Source organism: Rutidosis leptorrhynchoides, chromosome 6, assembly GCF_046630445.1.
Source record: "Rutidosis leptorrhynchoides isolate AG116_Rl617_1_P2 chromosome 6, CSIRO_AGI_Rlap_v1, whole genome shotgun sequence".
Lineage (NCBI taxonomy): Eukaryota > Viridiplantae > Streptophyta > Magnoliopsida > Asterales > Asteraceae > Rutidosis > Rutidosis leptorrhynchoides.
This window is the reverse complement of record NC_092338.1, coordinates 406,162,809-406,182,198: the sequence shown is the minus strand read 5'-3', so window position 1 is coordinate 406,182,198 and position 19,390 is coordinate 406,162,809. Positions and strand designations below refer to the sequence as shown.

Sequence of the window (19,390 nt, the reverse complement as noted above, 5' to 3'; positions counted from 1 at the left end):
TTACTTATCATAGTATCATGTTAACTATATATATATCCATATATATGTCATCATATAGTTTTTACAAGTTTTAACGTTCGTGAATCACCGGTCAACTTGGGTGGTCAATTGTCTATATGAAACATATTTCAATTAATCAAGTCTTAACAAGTTTGATTGCTTAACATGTTGGAAACATTTAATCATGTAAATATCAATCTCAATTAATATATATAAACATGGAAAAGTTCGGGTCACTACAATATTGCACCCGAATAGGTTAGTCGTAGATTCAACAATACTTTTTCAATCCCGATGCCAAATAACTTACTTTTGTTGTAATTTACTTTCAAATCCGAAGTAAGCTCGAAGCACGTAAGGAGTGACATGAGGTTTTCAATGTTCCCGACACTCCAAGATCCGAAAAAAATCGTATCATCCGCGTATTGGAGGTGAGAGATGAGAACATTATCTTTACCAACTCGGACACCATCAAATAAACTACTTCGAACCGCGGCCTTTGTTAGGAGATTTAGGCCTTCCGCCGCAAGGATGAACAGAAAAGGTGAAAGCGGGTCACCTTGTCGCACCCCCCGGCCTAACTTGAACTCTTTTGTAGGTGATCCATTAACGAGTACGGATATGCTAGTCGATTGAAGACAAGATACAATCCAACTCTTCCATTTTGAACCGAACCCCATAATTCCCATTATTTCCATTAAAAAGTCCCAACTCAAACAATCGAAGGCTTTCTCAAAATCGACTTTAAACACTAAACTTTTCAAATGTTTTTGCTTAAGGAAGTCCACCGTCTCATTTGCAATTAAAGCACCATCTATAATGTTTCTGCCCTTTAAAAACGCACTTTGTTCGTGGCCTACAAGCTTCGGGACAACTTTTCTAAGACGGTTCGATAGCATCTTTGCCACAATATTGTAGAAACTCCCAATTAGACTAATCGGCCGATTGTCGTTAAGGCTAAGAGGCTCTAATTTTTTTGGAACAAGAGTAATAAAAGAGGCGTTACACTCGTTTGATATTTTCCCATCACACCAAAAATTTGAAATTGCTTCAATTAAATCATGCTTAATGATATCCCAAATTTTTTTGTAAAAACGCAAGTTAAATCCGTCCGGCCCGGGCACTTTCGAACTACCACAGCCTTTTATCGCCGCCCATATTTCGCCTTCACTGAATGGTGCCTCAAGTAGGATGTTTTCTTGCAGCCCTAGCTGCCCAAATCGCAGATCCTCAACAGCCCATGAAGAAATGTAGGGTCTGTTTGAATTCCTAGACTTAAAGATATTTTCGAAGTGAGCATGTACAGCCTCTTTTACTTCCTCCGGGTTTTCGCACCAAAGTCCATTTATGTTCAATCCCCTTATGTTGCACTTATTATATTTTCACCGTAACGATGCATGAAAGTATTTAGAGTTTTCATCCCCCTCTAGAAACCATTTAATTCGCGCCTTTTGCTTGAGCATGTTCGACTTCACCTTTTCTTTTTCCATCCATTTCCTTCTACAATCTAGCCACTCTAATCTTTTGGCTTCACTAAGAACCCTTGACTCTGTCCTTATTTCCTAATCTTTCGGCTTCACTAAGAACCCTTGACTCTTCCATTTATTTAGTAATGTACTACACTTAAAAAAAAAAAATTGAATGATAATTTTCGCCCTCGTATTCGAAAATTTCAAGTTCCGCCACTATAACATTTTGGTACTTGAGATTTGAGAATTACATTTGCTACATGTAAACATGTAATGGACTCTACGCGCAAATACAACTTGTAGCAAAGTAAAGTTATTGCGATAATGCATTCTTTTTGCATCAACAAAAAGTTACATTCAAATCATCTACTCTACTTTATTTATTTTCTTCTATGTAATCCTAATAAACAATTAAGAAAGCTATACACATTATGAAATGATGATTGTTCTGCCGAAGCAAAAGAACAAATAGAAAAAGTATCTCCTAATCGTTCAACTATCATAACACTGTTCCTAAAAAGAATAAAGAGCTCAAAAAGTAACATATTCTAGATTGGCTTTGAGGGGGCCTTTATATACGCGTTTTTTTTTAAAATAATAAAATACGGAGTATGTTTTACCGTTTGTTGGAATTCAAAGGTAAATGGGCGAAACTTTGTGTGCAATGCTACACCTCACGGGAGTCGAACTCCTGACCTCTCGCCAAGAGAGGCATGTCACTACCACATCAGCTACAACACAAACTTATAGAATATGTTACTGTCTCAAACTAAAGTCACAAAAATTAGCTTAAACATGTTTGACTTTAACTTCTAATTATCCAAGTCAAGTAACAGGTTTTTGATAAGCAGTTGTTATGTACCTATTTGGATAATTTGCTTTATGTGTGACTTGCAACAAAACTGATTATTCAAATCAGACAACGCGAGAACATTCGAAAAAAAATTCTAGCGCTAGTTTTAACTATTCGAATCACATATGTGTTCGTCTTGTTGAATTAATACGCGATTAAAATTTGTATTTCAGTGCATTCATTGAAATGAAAGTGCGCATTTTGAAAGCAGTATATCATATTAATATGGCTTCCTTACAAAAAACTTAAACTAGGGTGTTGTTTTTAGTATACTATCACAATAACATAAAGCAGTAACCAACACATACAATGATACAAAGACCAACCAACAACCTTAAATATATAAAAACTGTCATAAGATTATGGTGAATATCTTCGTCCGAATTGTTGACTTATTTTTCATAAGATTTAGATATTTGTGAGATTAGTCCAATTATAACTTTCGTAAAGCGTATGATCTTCATTTTCAAATAATCCCATCCAACTTCCATCACCTGAATATGGTGACATGCATCCAAATCGAATCATATCACCTTCCTCTGTAAAATTTGAGTGTGATGAACTTGGTGAGAACACAGATGGGTCGTATGTCTGCAATGGAGTCATTGGCTTTGGAAACTCATTTTTCTTAAAATTCTTGAGTCGCCAGTCTTGTCCACCTTCAGATTGTTCCTGTAATCAAATAATGCATTAAATTATGGTCAAAGAGTCAACTTAAAGGAAAAAAAAGTCACTTTTACAGGTCAAAGAGTCAACTTTAAGAAAAAGAGTCAACTTTAAACAAATGGGTCAAAAATCGTCTAAAGTTTGAATGCTGATGGATTTTATCATTTTCATCTAGGACTTTATTATTACATTTACCACATTAGCTTATTCACGATTAAAATGGACAAAACAATTGCGGGGTTCGGTTGACCCAGTTGTAATAGTACTAAAATGGGTCCGTTTTGAACTGAACCCATTTTGACTATTTTCAACCCGCCCTGCTCCTCCATTTTGCCCCTTTTACTGCATTATCATGAAGATTAGTTTTTCAAATTAATCATCATTTAGTGTTCTGTATCAATACCTTTGAAGAATCGAGAATAAATTCAGGTGAGACCCAAAAGGTAGGAGGATCATTAGGACCCGGAATTAAAGATGGTTCGTTAGAATTAGGCGATTTCTGTTTAGGAGAAGTAAAAGGGCTCAAAAAATTACTCTCATTGCCCAATATTGGTTCATTTTTTATATCAATTGAACTGTTTCCAACATCCTTAGTTCTCGGTTTATTATTTAAATATTTTGTTTTTTGCTTGTCCTTTTTCATCACACGACACAAGGCAAACGGTCCCTGCAAAATTGAAAAGTAAAGTGGTTAATACTTCATAACTTGATATAGTACTAACCATTAATCAAACATTGAAAGTAACAATTTTACTTGAAAATTTGGTGTCCCTAGAGAAACATCATCACATAACCGATACTCATGCATGATCCAACTCGTGCGATCACCAAAAGGGGCTCGTCCACGATAGAAGACAAGGGTCTTGCGGTAACCTACAACCGATGATTGGCTAAGGACTTTTCGGTCTTTTCCTGTAGCTTTCCAGTAACCAGCATTTGTTGCTCTATTTGTGCGAGATCCATTTGGATATTTGCGGTCTCGAGGACAGAAAAAGAACCACTCCATATCATGTTTTGGAAGAAATGATTTTTCTATAATACAAAGATTATATATATATTTAGCAAAGCGGGTCAGATACTCAGGTGAATCACGAAAAACGATTATATATCAAAACAGATTATATATATATAGTATATAAACTAGACCTCAATTTCTAATACAAGTTCAGAAACTCATTAAGATGAAACAAGAATAACTAACTTACCAGGCAAGTCCCATGGATCAAACTTGTATAACTTAACAACCGGAATAACTTCAAGTTCGATTTCATATCCTTCAACTTTTCTTTTTAAGTAGTAACCGATCAATTCTTCGTCTGTGGGGTGGAATCGGAACCCTGGTGGTAATGATGCACTTCCCATTTATTCCCCTAATGTTTTTAGTATAATCTAAAATACTTGCTGCTAAAACTAGTTAGAACAACAGTACATGAAATTTTTAGGAACCCAAATTGGACCTAGAAATCTTTTAGCTTGAAAGTAGTAAAAATTTGAAATATCCAGAAATAAAAGCTTTTTTCAACACAGAATTTCTTTTCAAGAATTGCAAATAATTTACGTAGAATGCATCCGTTGTTCACTATCATTTTCCTTAGAAACTTCAGTGGTTTCTTGACGATGTTATACACCCCCTCAAAAAAGATGGAGTTTCAATGAAGATGATCTAGTTCTAGTTAATACCCGGGTTGTTAAACTGCTTAATATTCAAAAAAGATTTGATCTTGTTAGTACCCAGATGGAGAAACAGTTAAAAAGCTTATAAAGATTTTGAATTTGGTTGATAATGAAATAGCAATATGTTTGGATCTAATATGAATAAGATGGCTGCAATGAGGAAGGCTTGATAGTAGATTGTAGTGTAAGATGTTTTAATGTCATGGAGGGGTTTATATAGGAATGGTGGCCTTGTACGTGGGTGGAATAAAATAAATAAAAGTATATTAAAATCATCTCTTTAACAATATTAGGCAGTGATTAAAGTTTTCACATAGCTCATAATTTGTGTATGTGTATAAAGTGTAGATTGTCAGGGACACCTTAACCCTGTGTTGCCTTTTGGCAACCCACCAAGCCAACTCCGTAATAGCCGGATGCCTGTAAAACACCTCCACCGAATACCCCATGAGTGGCAAGCACGAGTCTAACCCGAAGGCATACTCCGAGGGAATTGCTCCCCCCGGGACTCGAACCTGCGCCCTGTTTGTGTGTAGCTTCCAAACATGGGGCCCCGGCTTCAAAGGGACGGGTACCGTTGAAGCAATGCTTCTTTGGTACATAGCTCATAATTGGTTGTCTCTATCATAACAAAATCTTCCAGATTTAAACCTCAGTAACCGCGGTCGTAAAAAAGGTTGAAAAATCTCGGTTAGATGACGTAATACTGAGTACAAATACTTAAACTCTTCAAATAATTTGAAGAGAAAAATTAACATAGTAAATGCGTTTACCGTTTACGATTTTATTTTAAAAAAAAAAATATATTTGATGTATGTATGATAATTAAAAGGTAGCACTCAAGAAAAAGAAAGGAAAGCCAACAAAGAATAAACCATAAGCGAGATTGACAAAAAAGAATCGAATTGTTATAATTCAGTAGGCTTATAACTACCTTTAGTGGTTTGATTCTTGATGTTATAATTCAGTAGGCTTATAACTACCTTTAATGGTTTGATTCTTGATGTTATAATTCAGTAGGCTTATAACTACCTTTAGTGATTTGATTCTTGATTTAGAATACTAATAATGAAGTGTAAGAACAAAGATGATAATGGAGAGAAAGAAAGAAACACTTTGTAAGTGTGAGAAATGGTGCAAGTTTAATGCTTGCATTCATGAGTATTTATAGCCTAAAATCTCAATATAAAAATACATACTTTGTGTACCAAAATTGACTATATGTATACACCAAAATTGACTATCCATATCTATATTATTATTATTATTATAACACTCCCCCTTGGATAGCAATTTTATTTTGTTGAAGATCAACTATAAATTACTGCCTCGTTAAAAACCTTGCTAAAGAAAACCCAGTGGGAAAAAACTTTAGCTAAGGGAAAAAGAGTGCAGCATGGAGTTGACTCCCCCTCAAGTAGACATCGCTTCAGCTGTTACATCTTTTGAACATGTCTCATGCCAATGTTATGAACGTGTGTTCTGAAAATAGCAGTTGGAAGTGCTTTCGTGAAAAGATCAGCAGAGTTTTTGCTAGATTGCACATATCTCATTTCAATCTGGTTGTCCTTAATGAGATTTTGAGTGTATGAGAAGAATCTAGGTGGTATGTGTTTTGTTCGGTCACTTTTGATATACCCTTCTTTCATCTGTGCTATGCAAGCTGCATTATCTTCATAGATAGTTGTTGGACTTTTATCGCGTTCTAGTCCACAAGAATCAGTAATGAGTTGTGTCATTGATCTCAACCAAAAACATTCTCGAGTAGCTTCATGTAATGCAATCACTTCGGCATGATTTGACGATGTAGCAACAAGTGTTTGTTTTTGAGAACGCCATGATATTGCAGTACTTCCATTTAGGAATACATATCCAGTTTGAGATTTAGCTTTATGTGGATCAGATAAATAACCTGCATCTGCATAACCAACCAAATCTTGTTTTGATTCGTTAGAATAAAATAATCCTAAATCAGTAGTTCCTCGAAGGTATCGAAATATGTGTTTGATCCCATTCCAGTGTCTTTTGGTAGGAGCAGAGCTGAACCTTGCCAACAAATTAACTGCAAAAGAAATGTCAGGTCTTGTACAATTTGTAAGATACATAAGAGCTCCAATTGCACTAAGATATGGTACTTCTGGTCCAAGAATGTCTTCTTGATCTTCACATGGACGAAATGGATCAGCTTCAACATTGAGTGATCTAACAACCATAGGAGTACTTAATGGTTTTGCCTTGTCCATATTGAAACGTTTCAAAATCTTTTCAGTATATGTTGTTTGATGTACAAGTAAACCATTAGGCATATGCTCAATTTGTAAACCAAGGCAATACTTGGTTTTTCCGAGATCTTTCATTTCAAATTCTTTCTTTAGAAGTTGAATGGCTTCATGGATCTCTTTATTTGTACCTATGATGTTAAGATCATCAACATAAACAGCTATGATCACATATCCGGATGTTGTTTTCTTAATGAAAACACAAGGGCAAGTAAGATTATTTGTATACCCTTTGATTATCAAGTAATCACTTAATCGGTTATACCACATACGTCCCGATTGTTTTAACCCATATAAAGATCTTTGTAATTTAATCGAATACATTTCTTTGGGTTTTGCATTTGATGCTTCTGGTACCTTAAATCCTTCAGGTATCTTCATATATATATCACTATCAAGTGATCCATATAGATAAGCAGTCACAACATCCATGAGATGCATTTCTAAATTTTTAGAAACTGCCAGACTGATTAAGTACCTAAAAGTAATTGCATCCATAACAGGAGAATAAGTTTCTTCATAATCAATTCCCGGTCTTTGAGAAAAACCTTGAGCTACAAGTCTAGCTTTATACCTTGTAACTTCATTTTTCTCATTTCTTTTTCGGACAAAAATCCATCTGTATCCTACAGGTTTCACATCTTTAGGAGTGAGAATGATGGATCCGAAAACTTTTCTTTTATTGAGTGATTCTAATTCAGCTCGTATTGCTTCTTTCCATTGAGCCCAATCATGTCTATTTTGACATTCAACCATAGATGTTGGTTCTGGATCATCATCATTATTCATGATGTCATATGCAACATTAAATGAAAATTTCTCATCAAGATTTTTCATTTCATTTCGGTTCCATAATATTTTTGAATATGCATAATTGATTGCAATTTCTGTATTGACATCATCAATCTCCTCTGCAGTAGGAGTACTGATTTGTGGTTCTTCTTGAACACTTTCTTTTACTTCATTATCAGCTGATTTTCTTTTTCGAGGATTTTTATCCTTTGAACCGATTGGTCTTCCACGTTTCTGACGTGGCAAAGATTCATGAGTGACGTTATTGCCAGCTTTTGGAATTTCAATTCGAGCTGGAGTATTTACTGCTGGTATATATGATTTTGTCACCGTTTTTGTATCTGTAAATGCATCAGGCAATTGATTTGCAAGTTCTTGTATATGCATTATCTTTTGAACTTCTGTCTCGCATTCTTTTGTGCGAGGATCAAGATACTTTAATTGAGGTTCACACCATGAAACATCATTTTCTTTATTTTTCATTTCTCCCCCTAATCTAGGGAACAATGTTTCATTAAAATGACAATCAGCAAAACGTGCTGTAAAAACGTCACCTGTCATAGGTTCAATATACCTTAATATTGAAGATGTTTCATATCCAACATATATTCCCAACCTCCTTTGAGGACCCATTTTTGTACGTTGTGGTGTCGCAATTGGAACATACACTGCACAACCAAATGTTCTAAGATGGGAAATATTTGGCTCTTGACCAAAAGCAAGTTGTAGGGGGGAATATTTATGACTTGCACTTGGTCTGATGCGAATCAATGCAGCAGCATGTAAAATTGCATGACCCCATATAGATACAGGGAGTTTTGTTCTCATTATCAATGGTCTAGCGATTAACTGTAAACGTTTAATCAATGACTCGGCTAAACCATTTTGTGTATGCACATGAGCAACAGAATGTTCAACAACAATTCCTATAGACATGCAATAGTCATTAAATGCTTGAGATGTAAATTCACCAGCATTATCAAGTCTCACCCTTTTAATGGTGTAATCAGGAAAATGAGCTCTCAATTTAATAATTTGGGCAAGAAATTTTGCAAATGCCACATTACGGCTTGATAACAGACAAACATGAGACCATCTGCTAGATGCGTCTATTAGAACCATGAAATATCTAAATGGTCCACATGGTGGATGAATTGGTCCACATATATCACCTTGAATTCTTTCAAGAAACATTGGTGATTCTTTCTCAACCTTAAGTGGTGAGGGTCTAGTTATCAATTTTTCAAGAGAGCAAGATGTACATGGAACCATTGTATCATGATGGATTTTTCTATCCTTTAGTGGATGTCCATGAGTACATTCAATAATCCTTTTCATCATTGTTGATCCTGGATGGCCTAATCTGTTATGCCATAAACTGAATACACCAGGATCAATATATTTTTCGTTAACTACCATATGTATTTCTGGTACATTTATATGTGTATAATGTAATCCAGAACTAAGTCTTGGCAGTTTTTCAACCACATGACTCTTGTCAGTGATACTTAAATATTTCTCATTTTCTGTTGTCACTGACTGATAATCATACCCGTTAAGGTATATGTCGGAGAAACTCAATAAATTTCTGCTTGACTTGGGAGAAAATAAGGCATCATTTATTAAAAATTTTGTACCATTTGGTAGTATGAAATTTGCCTTTCCTATCCCTTTTATCAAGTTAGCAGGTCCTGATATTGTATGTAAAGTTCCTTCCGTTGGTTTTAGATCAATAAAATATTTCTCGGATTTAAGTATAGTGTGTGTAGTTCCACTGTCTGCTATACAGAGATCTCCACCACTTGATTGATGTTGTATTCCAGCAAAATTCATATTGAACTTCATATATAAGAAATAAATAGTGAGTACATTAATATTACACAATATTTTAAACGCAAATAGATAGTACTGAAACATTTAGCAAACATAATGACAAAGACAGACGATATTAAATCGTTTATTTTTCAAAAGACACACAACTTAAACATTCAAGAAATCTTCATATAAATCAGATGGTTTCTCAGTGACTGTTGGATCAATATTATCCACAAAATTTACTTCCTTTTCTTTACCTTTCAGCGAATCCTGATACATCTTAACAAGATGTTTAGATGTTCGGCAAGTATTAGCCCAGTGGCCCATTCTACCACATCTGTAGCAAGATTCTTCAGAATTTTTAGAAGAATTTTCTTCAACATCTTGTTTAATGGGCTTGTTTTGTGGTTGATATTTATATTTTCGTGGATTACTATTTCTTTGACCACCACGGCCACGACCACGACCACGTCCACGCCCATTACCATTACCATAAGGATGGTTTCTACCATAGTTATGGCTTTTGGCATGATGATGGTGATGGTTATTATAACCACGACCTTGCCCGCGTCCTTGTCCCTGTTTATAATTATTTGCAGTATTTGCTTCAGGGATTGCAAGTGTACCAGTAGGACGGGATTGCTGATTTTTCATTAATAGCTCATCATTTTGCTCTGCAACTAAGAGATATGAATTAAGTTCAGGATATGTTTTGAACTTTAGCATTCTCAAATTTCTTTGCACTGTGATGTTTGCAGCATTCATTGTGGAGAAAGTTTTCTCCATCATGTCTGCATCACTAATTTCATGTCCACAGAATTTAAGTTGTGAACATGTATTATACAGAGCTGAGCTGTATTCATTTACTTTCTTAAAGTCTTGGAACCTTAATGTTCTCCATTGTTCCATTGCAGCTGGAAGTAAAATTTCTCTTTGATTATTGAATCTGCTTTTGAGACCTTCCCATAAAACATGGGGATCTTCTACAGTCACATAATTATTTTGTAAGCATTCATCAATATGTTGATGAATAAAGCAACATGCCGTAGCTTGTTCTTTTTCAGAACAAGTGTTGTTTTCATTTATGGTTTCAAGAATGCCCATTGATTTAAGATGCATTTTTACTTTTATAACCCATGGCATGTAGTTGTTTCCAGTTGATTCTAAAGGAGTAAATTTAAGCTTTTCCAGATTCGACATTTTCTATTATCAAAAATTAAAACAAACATCATGATAAATTAGAGTCAATTTATATTCATAAGTATATAAACATTAAACATAAATTTAATATAACATAAATGATAAGTAGGTGACAGTGTCGACCATGTGTAAGCAATCATAAATAAATGTTATATAACAAAAATATAAATATTAGTAAACATAAATGAAAATTTGGCGACAGTGTCGACCATATATTTTTTCAGGTGGTATAACCGACCTATATCATTCTGGTGGTATAACCGACCATATATCATTTTGGTGGTATAACCGACCATATATCATTTTGGTGGTATAACCGACCATATATCATTTTGGTGGCAGAGCCAACCATATTTAGTATTAAGATTATCGTGCTGATAACGTGTTATAATTCAGTAGGCTTATAACTACCTTTAGTGGTTTGATTCTTGATTTAGAATACTAATAATGAAGTGTAAGAACAAAGATGATAATGGAGAGAAAGAAAGAAACACTTTGTAAGTGTGAGAAATGGTGCAAGTTTAATGCTTGCATTCATGAGTATTTATAGCCTAAAATCTCAATATAAAAATACATACTTTGTGTACCAAAATTGACTATATGTATACACCAAAATTGACTATCCATATCTATATTATTATTATTATTATAACACGAATAAATATAGTGAAGATAAGTACAATTGTAGACTACGACAACACTTAATATTACAAAATTTATATAAACAAAATATGACTTCTGTTAACCTTACACAACACAACTGTTGTCAATATTACACCTTAAGATGCTTTTTAAAAAAAAAAAATATATTACATCTTATGATAAGTTTGTTTACCATATTACCAATAAAATTTTGATATTATTTTAAGAAATACTATATACTATACATGAGATGAAAATAAAACTATAAAATGTTAAGTGATTTAAAATAAAAAAAGAACACCGAAAGTTGAAAGCTCAAAAATTCCATTGATGGGTCCCATTGATTTCAACCCAAACCGTTTATTCCCGCGAAAAGCTAAACACCGCAACCGTTCACCATAAAAAGTATAGAATTACTTTTATAGTTTGTTTCACTCGTTTTTAAACTTTACGTATTACATATTTTTGTCGATTCTATTTGTAATTGATGGGAACTTAACTGTTGATTCTATTTTGATAATGTTTTTATCAAAAAAAAACTTATATTATGCTTACCTGATATATGATTTGATTGTTTTAAACCTTATGGTATCAAACATGTTTTTCTCGGAATTTTTAGCAGATATTACCGTGTTATGCACATATTGAACGTTTATCAGAAGAGCTCATGTTTCTAAATATCAAAATCAAAATATACTTTACAACCTATGTATATTAATCGAAAATTCAAAATGCGATTCAATAAGTCAAACAGAGTGCATACATATGAGACCTAAAAACTTCTAAATCAACTGATATCCAATTTGTTATTCATGTATTTTCATTTTTATAGAGATAGAGCTTAAGATAATGGGGGATGATTCTCACACACATTTTTTTGATCCTCACACACCTATTTTAACCTTTTACTCTTCTAATAATACTCAATTGGTGTGTGAGGATCAAAAAAAGTGTGTGTGAGAATCATCCCCTAAGATAATAAGATATACCTTTAACTATATGTGTTAAATTAATCAATTTCAAACATTGGTGTGTATTATATTATATTACAATATATACCAATATCTTCCATTACCGTTACAAATCTATCATCTCGAAATGTCTTAAACTTCAGTTCTACACAAATGTATTTATCATAGAATAATAAATAAATTAGTGAGATTATATTAGAATAATTAGTACGAGTATTTTATCGTCCTTTATTATGGGTGTTTAAAAGTACGTAAGCATTAGTCCCACTTATCACTTAATAAAGTGATGATCCAAAAAGTGGTTTATTGAGCTTATTGGGCACTTTTTGATCTAACTTAGAAGCTTCAACCTTTTTTATAATGTGCTCACTTTTTTCCTTTTCACATCTAACCAGAATATCATTTAATGGCCAATAAATTAAATTTACCGTATTTTAATAACTGATCTAAATTAAATTAATTTAACTTTATTGTGATATAGGAAGGATAAGATTGTTTTGCGAATGAAAACTTTAGTTCCTCAATCACAGGTGTAGCTATTACACCATTATAGCGCGAGTACTACACTTCGCATGCCAATTGAAGCTAATTCTTGTTAAGACAACTTCGGCTATGAGATTTACTTCTGTTTGTAACGTAGCTACTGTATAAAGCCTTCACGTATAGTACAAATATCATCTATGTAAGCCAAAAGTAGTCATTAGTTTAGTACTTTAGTACATACTGAAAGTTCCAAATCAAGAAGTTTGTTTCATGGAATATACATCGTTACGATACTGTATTAGAAAATGTAACTGATCACATCTTACTAGTTGTTGGTGCCTTTGAGTTTGACAACTCATCAAGTTTTAGAATATATTTAGACTTCATATAACAGGCTACTGTTATGATGTGGAGCCAGGATAGGGCAATTTTGTTTAATTTATTATACACCAACTTAGATGACAAAAACAAGTATGAACAAAATAATGAATAATAAGATATTCGCATTTGAAAATACTTTCTAATCTTTTTTAATGTTAGCTTACAAAGTAACCGTGAGTAGATCTTTTATACACAACTACGGAGTATTATAATACAACAACTGATCAGTAAGTTTTAACTCTGAAACAGCCTATCAGAACTGACCTGCTCGTATGTCTCTATCAACTCGTTCTGCATTGAAAGTCCCAGGGAGTTCTCTAAAATCTTCATTGAAAATGGAATAGGCACTGCATGTGTCCATTAAAGAGAAACAATTTATTAGTTACACAGGAACTGTTTAACCATTTGCCTATTGATCATTACTTGCCTGTACAGGTGGCGAGTTCGACTCATTTGCATATAAACTTAATTAACGGTTGTGTTTGATATCAAATAATCATATATATAAATATGTATATGAGACATACCTCATATCACCTTGCTGGCGCTTTCCAAGATTCAAAAAGATGATGGCGAAACCGGTTCCAAGGATCTACATATATTGGAGCAAAATGAGAGATTCGGTATAGTAAAAAATCTTCCGACATTGAAAACATTAAAGTGTAAGACCTGTTACCCGACCCACCCATTTGCCACCTGGCGCACCTCTAGTCCCATGCATAACCAACCAGTGGCGGAACTTTAACCCGGATACAGATGGGGGCAGATGTAAAAATTTAATAATTTTTTTATTGTCAGCAGGGGCGAACACTAAAAAAAAACCTTAATTTTTAGTAATTTTTTTTTGTTTTTAGTGTAAATTTTTTTCTGTTAAATCCAGGTGGGACGGATAACCCCTTTGGACACCACTATAATCCGCCACTGTAACCAACCAATCAATTTGTCAATCTTTATATGTAAAAAATTCAGAAACAGTTTTACTTACATATAAAGATCCCACATCCCATTTGTGAGCAATAGGTGCCAAGATAAACCACATGATAATTACAACCCACACCTCGAGTCTAAGAGAGAAGATTGCCATCAAAAGCATATCTAATTAAAAAAAAACAAAAAATACAACTAATCAAAACCAACCATATAGGGATAGCCCAACGGTTCTCCCCATGTACTTTGTGTCATGGGATAGGGAGAGGTCATGGGTTCGATCCTTAGGGATGACATGATTTTCTTTAAACCAATTGAACACCAAAAATGGTGGTATATATTAACCCTATAGGGAGGTTTTACCGGATTCGTTCACGGACCTCTACCCGGACCACTGCCCGAATGGATGTGTTCCCCGGGTACCGTCGATCGGGTTCGGGTTTCCGCCCGAACATGTGTGTTACTTGCAAATGATGAGGGTCGTTGAAATAAATGATCTACTGATGCTAAAAAATCGCCGTTAAAAAAAAAATCAAAACCAACCATAACTGAAACTTATAAGCTCGAATTATCATTTAACAACAAGCTTACCCGGTATCTTCAATTTTTCACGTAGGAATATAAAAAGTCTTCTCTTCCATCCATTATTTAATTCTGGGATCTGAAACTTCTACATATAGGGAAAGAGTCAGTAAGAATATGTACAAAAGAAGCACATAATACAAGTCAAGCGAAGAACTACAGGGGGTAATTTTGACCCTATCGAATCAGATCATGTTTTATCACCAATGGTTCAAACACGTAAAAATAGCTTAGAAGAAGTCTGGTCAAATAGGTCAAAACTCAAAAGTCACCCAGAGTATATTTATATGCATAGAACATCATAATATTATTTTATTCAGAAAAATAGATTATTGTGGATATAAAATCCTTCTGAGTATATTGGACACGTGATACGGTCTCTTCGAGTCGACCGTGACCTCCTAAGATAGAAGCCGATTCGAGATGGCTAATCTCCAAAGAAAATAGATTTGTGGAAAAGAGACTTTGGACTAAACCAAATAATTCATTCATTCATATTCCATTTCATAAACTAACGTACATACAAATACTAAGAAAGCTAAACAGTTAACACCCACTAAGACTAGAACATGGAGTGAAAATATGCAACTACTAATTACGTGCTTAAGTTCTATTTGACTACTGCTATATTCATGAGAACATGGGAGATTAAATATAACGCATGCATGAGTTTATGAGCATGAATTGTGGACATGCACACGTCCACTAATCCTTGCCTAACTCCTTTATTTGACTAACTGTCTAGACTTTAACTGCAATCCATGAGGACATGACTACGGTAGTCCGAACCCGACCCGTATCAACATGCTATTTATAAGAAGTGATATATTTCATGACAAAACGGGTCAACCCAACCCATTTCATCCCATACAAAAGAGAATCTACTTTGACTCATTACCTGACCCATCCATTTTGCAACCTAAAAAAACCATCATGGAATTCTATCAAAGAATAAATATTCAGTTCTTACTAGTTCCTCTTCATCATCCTCGAATCCATTTTGAATGTGTTTAGCAGGAGGTTTTGGTTTAGCAGCAACAATAAGAGTATCTGGAAAAAATCACAGGAATTTCTTAGATGTCGTATAAATAATAAATTCAATTGCAAAAATAACAACCAAATATCAAAACAAAGATTCACAAGACACACTAGAAAGTTCGCAATCGGCAAATAACAAAATTAGCCATTATGTTACTCCTGCTGTTATACAATCCAGCTGTCCAGCTTTAAAAAAAAATAAGGATATAAGGATATATCTTACTAGAAAAATGAAATTATTATCAAAGACAAATCAAATGGGGATGGCATACAGTGCTCCACGTATCCTAACGAGCATTGCAAAATGATCATTCGATATTTTTAACTATCGAATTGTAAACAAGGTCACATCTGTAAAGAGATTTGATGGTTAAGTACAACGGATTAAGTGACATAAAACAAAAAACAAAAAAAAACAAAAAAAAAAAAAAAAAAAAAAAACTTTGTTTTGCTTCATACATCTACCTTTTAATGATCATTTAACACTAAAAGACTACTTCCACCTAAAAGAGGCAAATATATATTTATAAGAAAAGGATGGTCAAGTATATACGAAACTCTGGAATGATCATAGTAGGATGATGCACATATTATATGACTAGTATATTCAAGCACCAATGCACAATTTGACCGTTTCCCATTATAATATCACCATCTAAAGCAATGACTGATGCTGGGTGCTGAGCTATGTAATTTGTTCAATTCCAAAGGCAATGCAACTAATCCTATTAATTTCCTAGACCTGACCCTTCATTCAACCATGATTTTGTCCTCACAAAAGCAACTTTGGTTCATTTGAAATTGACTTAGTGGAGCTCCTATCCTTGTTTATGATAGAAACAATAAGACTATGTAATGAAACCCTTTGTAGCCATTCATACTTCAAAAAAGCTGTTGCCATATCCGTAAATAGTTATCCTCTTCACTTTCATATTCATATTCATATTAAGATTAAAGAGAATCACAAACTCAATAAAGTTCTCGAAATCTAACTACTACTGTTTCATAATTTTATAATAAAGATGAAAACTCTTGCACTTCTGGAACTTATGCACACGAGTTTGTCCAATACATCACGAGAGTGAAACAAAACTTGTACCTCGTTTTTTGAAATGAACAGATAAGTCATCGCCATATTTTCTGTCATGTAACACATTTCCTTGTAAAACAAGCTTCAAATTTTCCAGAGGCAAGCGCCCATTCCCAGCAATTAAATTTCTCAAATCACGTACCTAATTGACATTTTTTCCAAGGAACATCTACGTCAGAAGATTTCATAAGAATATAAAACTATGCACCTTCGAAGTGAGAGAATATTGATTTAGAGGTAACTCTCAAACAAGATCTATTCACTAATCACAGCATATGGTTAGAATGTTACAGAGTAATATATAAAATTGGTGGTATAGATGTTATATTTGACCAACTCTTCAACAAGTCTATAAACTGCTTTACATACACCAATCTTATTGATTTTGAATGACTGACATCTCTTTCTGACAGCAGAAGGACAATGAAGGACTGGATAACTAAAGGTCCTCTACCACTGAGTCCATAAGACTGTAACCAAGCCTACTTAAACAAATCTGTAATCCCTTATCTATAAACGAATAAAATGTGTTCAGCATATATGTAACCCTATTAACACAAGTTTGATATCCGCTCTTAGTTTTCGACCAAAAATCTCCTTCTAACTTATCATAATCTAACATCTCAAGTCTCGATTCGTCAAAATAGACTTTAATAAACATATAAGTTTGTCATGCAGTCACTCTGAATAGCTTCTCCTTGCTCACATTGCGAAATTATACAAATATACTCATAATGTAGCTAAGTACCAAAAAGTTAAACTTACATATTAATTACCAGCTGCATATATGAACTAAACAAAAATCGAGCAAAACGACGATCAGAGAAATACTCATTCATTCCTTAATTACAAATCTAACATCTGTTAGACATGTATTTCCATACATCATCATTACAATGAGCTATTGTTCGCAATTAAAAACATTTAAATACGAATCACGAAAGCGAGAGAGCGAAATTTGACCTAATTCCTCATAATTGAATATTTATTTACTACGAGTGTTATAAATTTAGTAGAAATTACGATATGCATATGAAATAGGAAGAGATGAGGAATGAGATTTATACTTTGATCGGAGAATGGACATCTAATGATGACGGAGGTAAAGGACCGATCATTCTGAGAGTTATTCGTACGATATTATCATCTCCGATTTCGGAATTACTCTTGATTTCTTTCATTGTTCACCGGCGGCAGTGGTTACCGGCAGCAACAAGTTATCGGCAGCGACCAGAATTGTAATTTATTTATTTAGTTTATATAATTCGTAATTTATTCATATATTTAATATTTATTTAGTTTATACCTATATTATACTTGAAGAGATTTTGACTCCTTCGAATTTGAAGTTTGACACTTACCGCTTCTAGTTTCATACAAATAAATCTATGTATGTATGTATCTATCTATCAAAACAAATACTCTTATATATACTTTAACAAAAACAAAAAACAAAAAAAGATTTTTTATTTCAAATAAAAATATGAAAACTCATATAAGAACGAAGACGTTTTCAAAATAAAAAAGTCGACAACCAGAAAGTACAAAGCTAGATTCGGGGTGAGGCTCGAACCTAAGTTACAAAGAAAATTAGCGACCAAACTATCTATAAACGAGCCTCATTCGCCAAAACCAGAAACAAACTAATAACCGAGAACAACAAAAATACTACCAACAATGACAACCACTTGATCTGAACCACGCGAAATTACAAGCTAGAATAAATACACTAGTATCAACCATACAGACAAAGACGACCACAACCTATGAGACTACCTTTTTTAGATTGTCGTTGATAGTCTCCCTCCGAATGATTTTTCCCGGCCGATTTTCAATCTTAAAAGAAAGGGCGTCGGAGGGCTCGTCACCACTAAATGTTACCGACGAAAAAGCTCCCACTCCACAATCTGTCTTGCCATTCAAATGAGCCTATATGTTGGAACCCGATCCCGACACCTTATCATCGTCACCCTTTGCATTACCTTTATTAAGATGGTAACATGCTTGACAAGAAACCTTTACACGAATCATTGAAACAAACACAATACTTGACAACAAAGATAACAACACTATTGAAAACTGTCGTTATGGTGAAAATAACAAATAAACAAAAACAAATTAGATGTTACTAATATTAAAATTGGATGAACATATTTTTTTTTTCGACGAAAAGCTAAAATTATATTAAAGAAAATACGAGAATTCATCAAAAAGATGAAAACTCTAAAATTACAACCTAAATAAAAAGGCTAACCGGCACACAAATGCAACATGAAAAATTACAACTAAGTAACTAACCATACAATCTAATGAAACAATTGAAATTGCACCTAACCTAGAAAACAAACATAAAGAGAGGGGAAATTGAACCGTTAACCGATGATGACTTGGATGAACATATCTCTACCTTTTACAAAGCATAAAGATTATATCCTACGTGTAAAGCTGACCAGATTTGCAGGCTTTTTTCCCACGTGTACATCCAAGAAAATTAACCTGCTTAATTAATCTAATTACCTTAACCCTAC

The 19,390-nt window shown here is 33.8% G+C and overlaps 2 protein-coding genes across 2 annotated transcripts; both read right to left on the bottom strand.

Moving 5' to 3' along the window:
• Nucleotides 1-2,544: 2,544 nt before the first annotated feature.
• LOC139853203 (NAC domain-containing protein 71-like) lies at nt 2,545-4,827 on the bottom strand. The gene is made up of 4 exons (XM_071842583.1): nt 4,194-4,827; nt 3,743-4,020; nt 3,392-3,655; nt 2,545-2,994 (listed from the first exon to the last, which is right to left on the bottom strand). The coding sequence occupies exons 1-4, from the start codon at nt 4,348-4,350 to the stop codon at nt 2,731-2,733; spliced, it is 963 nt and encodes a 320-aa protein (XP_071698684.1). The 5' UTR covers nt 4,351-4,827; the 3' UTR covers nt 2,545-2,730.
• An 8,608-nt stretch (nt 4,828-13,435) lies between these two features.
• LOC139855820 (uncharacterized) lies at nt 13,436-18,111 on the bottom strand. Its single transcript, XM_071845064.1, has 7 exons — nt 17,930-18,111; nt 16,872-17,004; nt 15,705-15,784; nt 14,744-14,822; nt 14,211-14,320; nt 13,753-13,817; nt 13,436-13,572 (listed from the first exon to the last, which is right to left on the bottom strand). Exons 1-7 carry the CDS (start codon nt 18,041-18,043, stop codon nt 13,479-13,481), a joined length of 675 nt encoding a protein of 224 aa, XP_071701165.1. The 5' UTR covers nt 18,044-18,111; the 3' UTR covers nt 13,436-13,478.
• Between the last annotated feature and the right edge of the window lie 1,279 nt (nt 18,112-19,390).

Excerpts from the sequence above, each read along its gene's own strand:
- LOC139853203 (XM_071842583.1), bottom strand. The coding sequence starts at position 4,350 with ATGGGAAGTGCATCATTACCACCAGGGTTCCGATTCCACCCCACAGAC. Across the intron at positions 3,656-3,742 it reads TAGGGACACCAAATTTTCAA|GGACCGTTTGCCTTGTGTCG; the intron begins GTAAAATTGTTA and ends TCAATTTTGCAG. Across the intron at positions 2,995-3,391 it reads TTATTCTCGATTCTTCAAAG|GAACAATCTGAAGGTGGACA; the intron begins GTATTGATACAG and ends ATTTGATTACAG.
- LOC139855820 (XM_071845064.1), bottom strand. The coding sequence starts at position 18,043 with ATGAAAGAAATCAAGAGTAATTCCGAAATCGGAGATGATAATATCGTA. Across the intron at positions 15,785-16,871 it reads TGTTCATTTCAAAAAACGAG|ATACTCTTATTGTTGCTGCT; the intron begins GTACAAGTTTTG and ends GATTTTTTCCAG. Across the intron at positions 14,321-14,743 it reads TGAAAAATTGAAGATACCGG|ATATGCTTTTGATGGCAATC; the intron begins GTAAGCTTGTTG and ends TTTTTTAATTAG.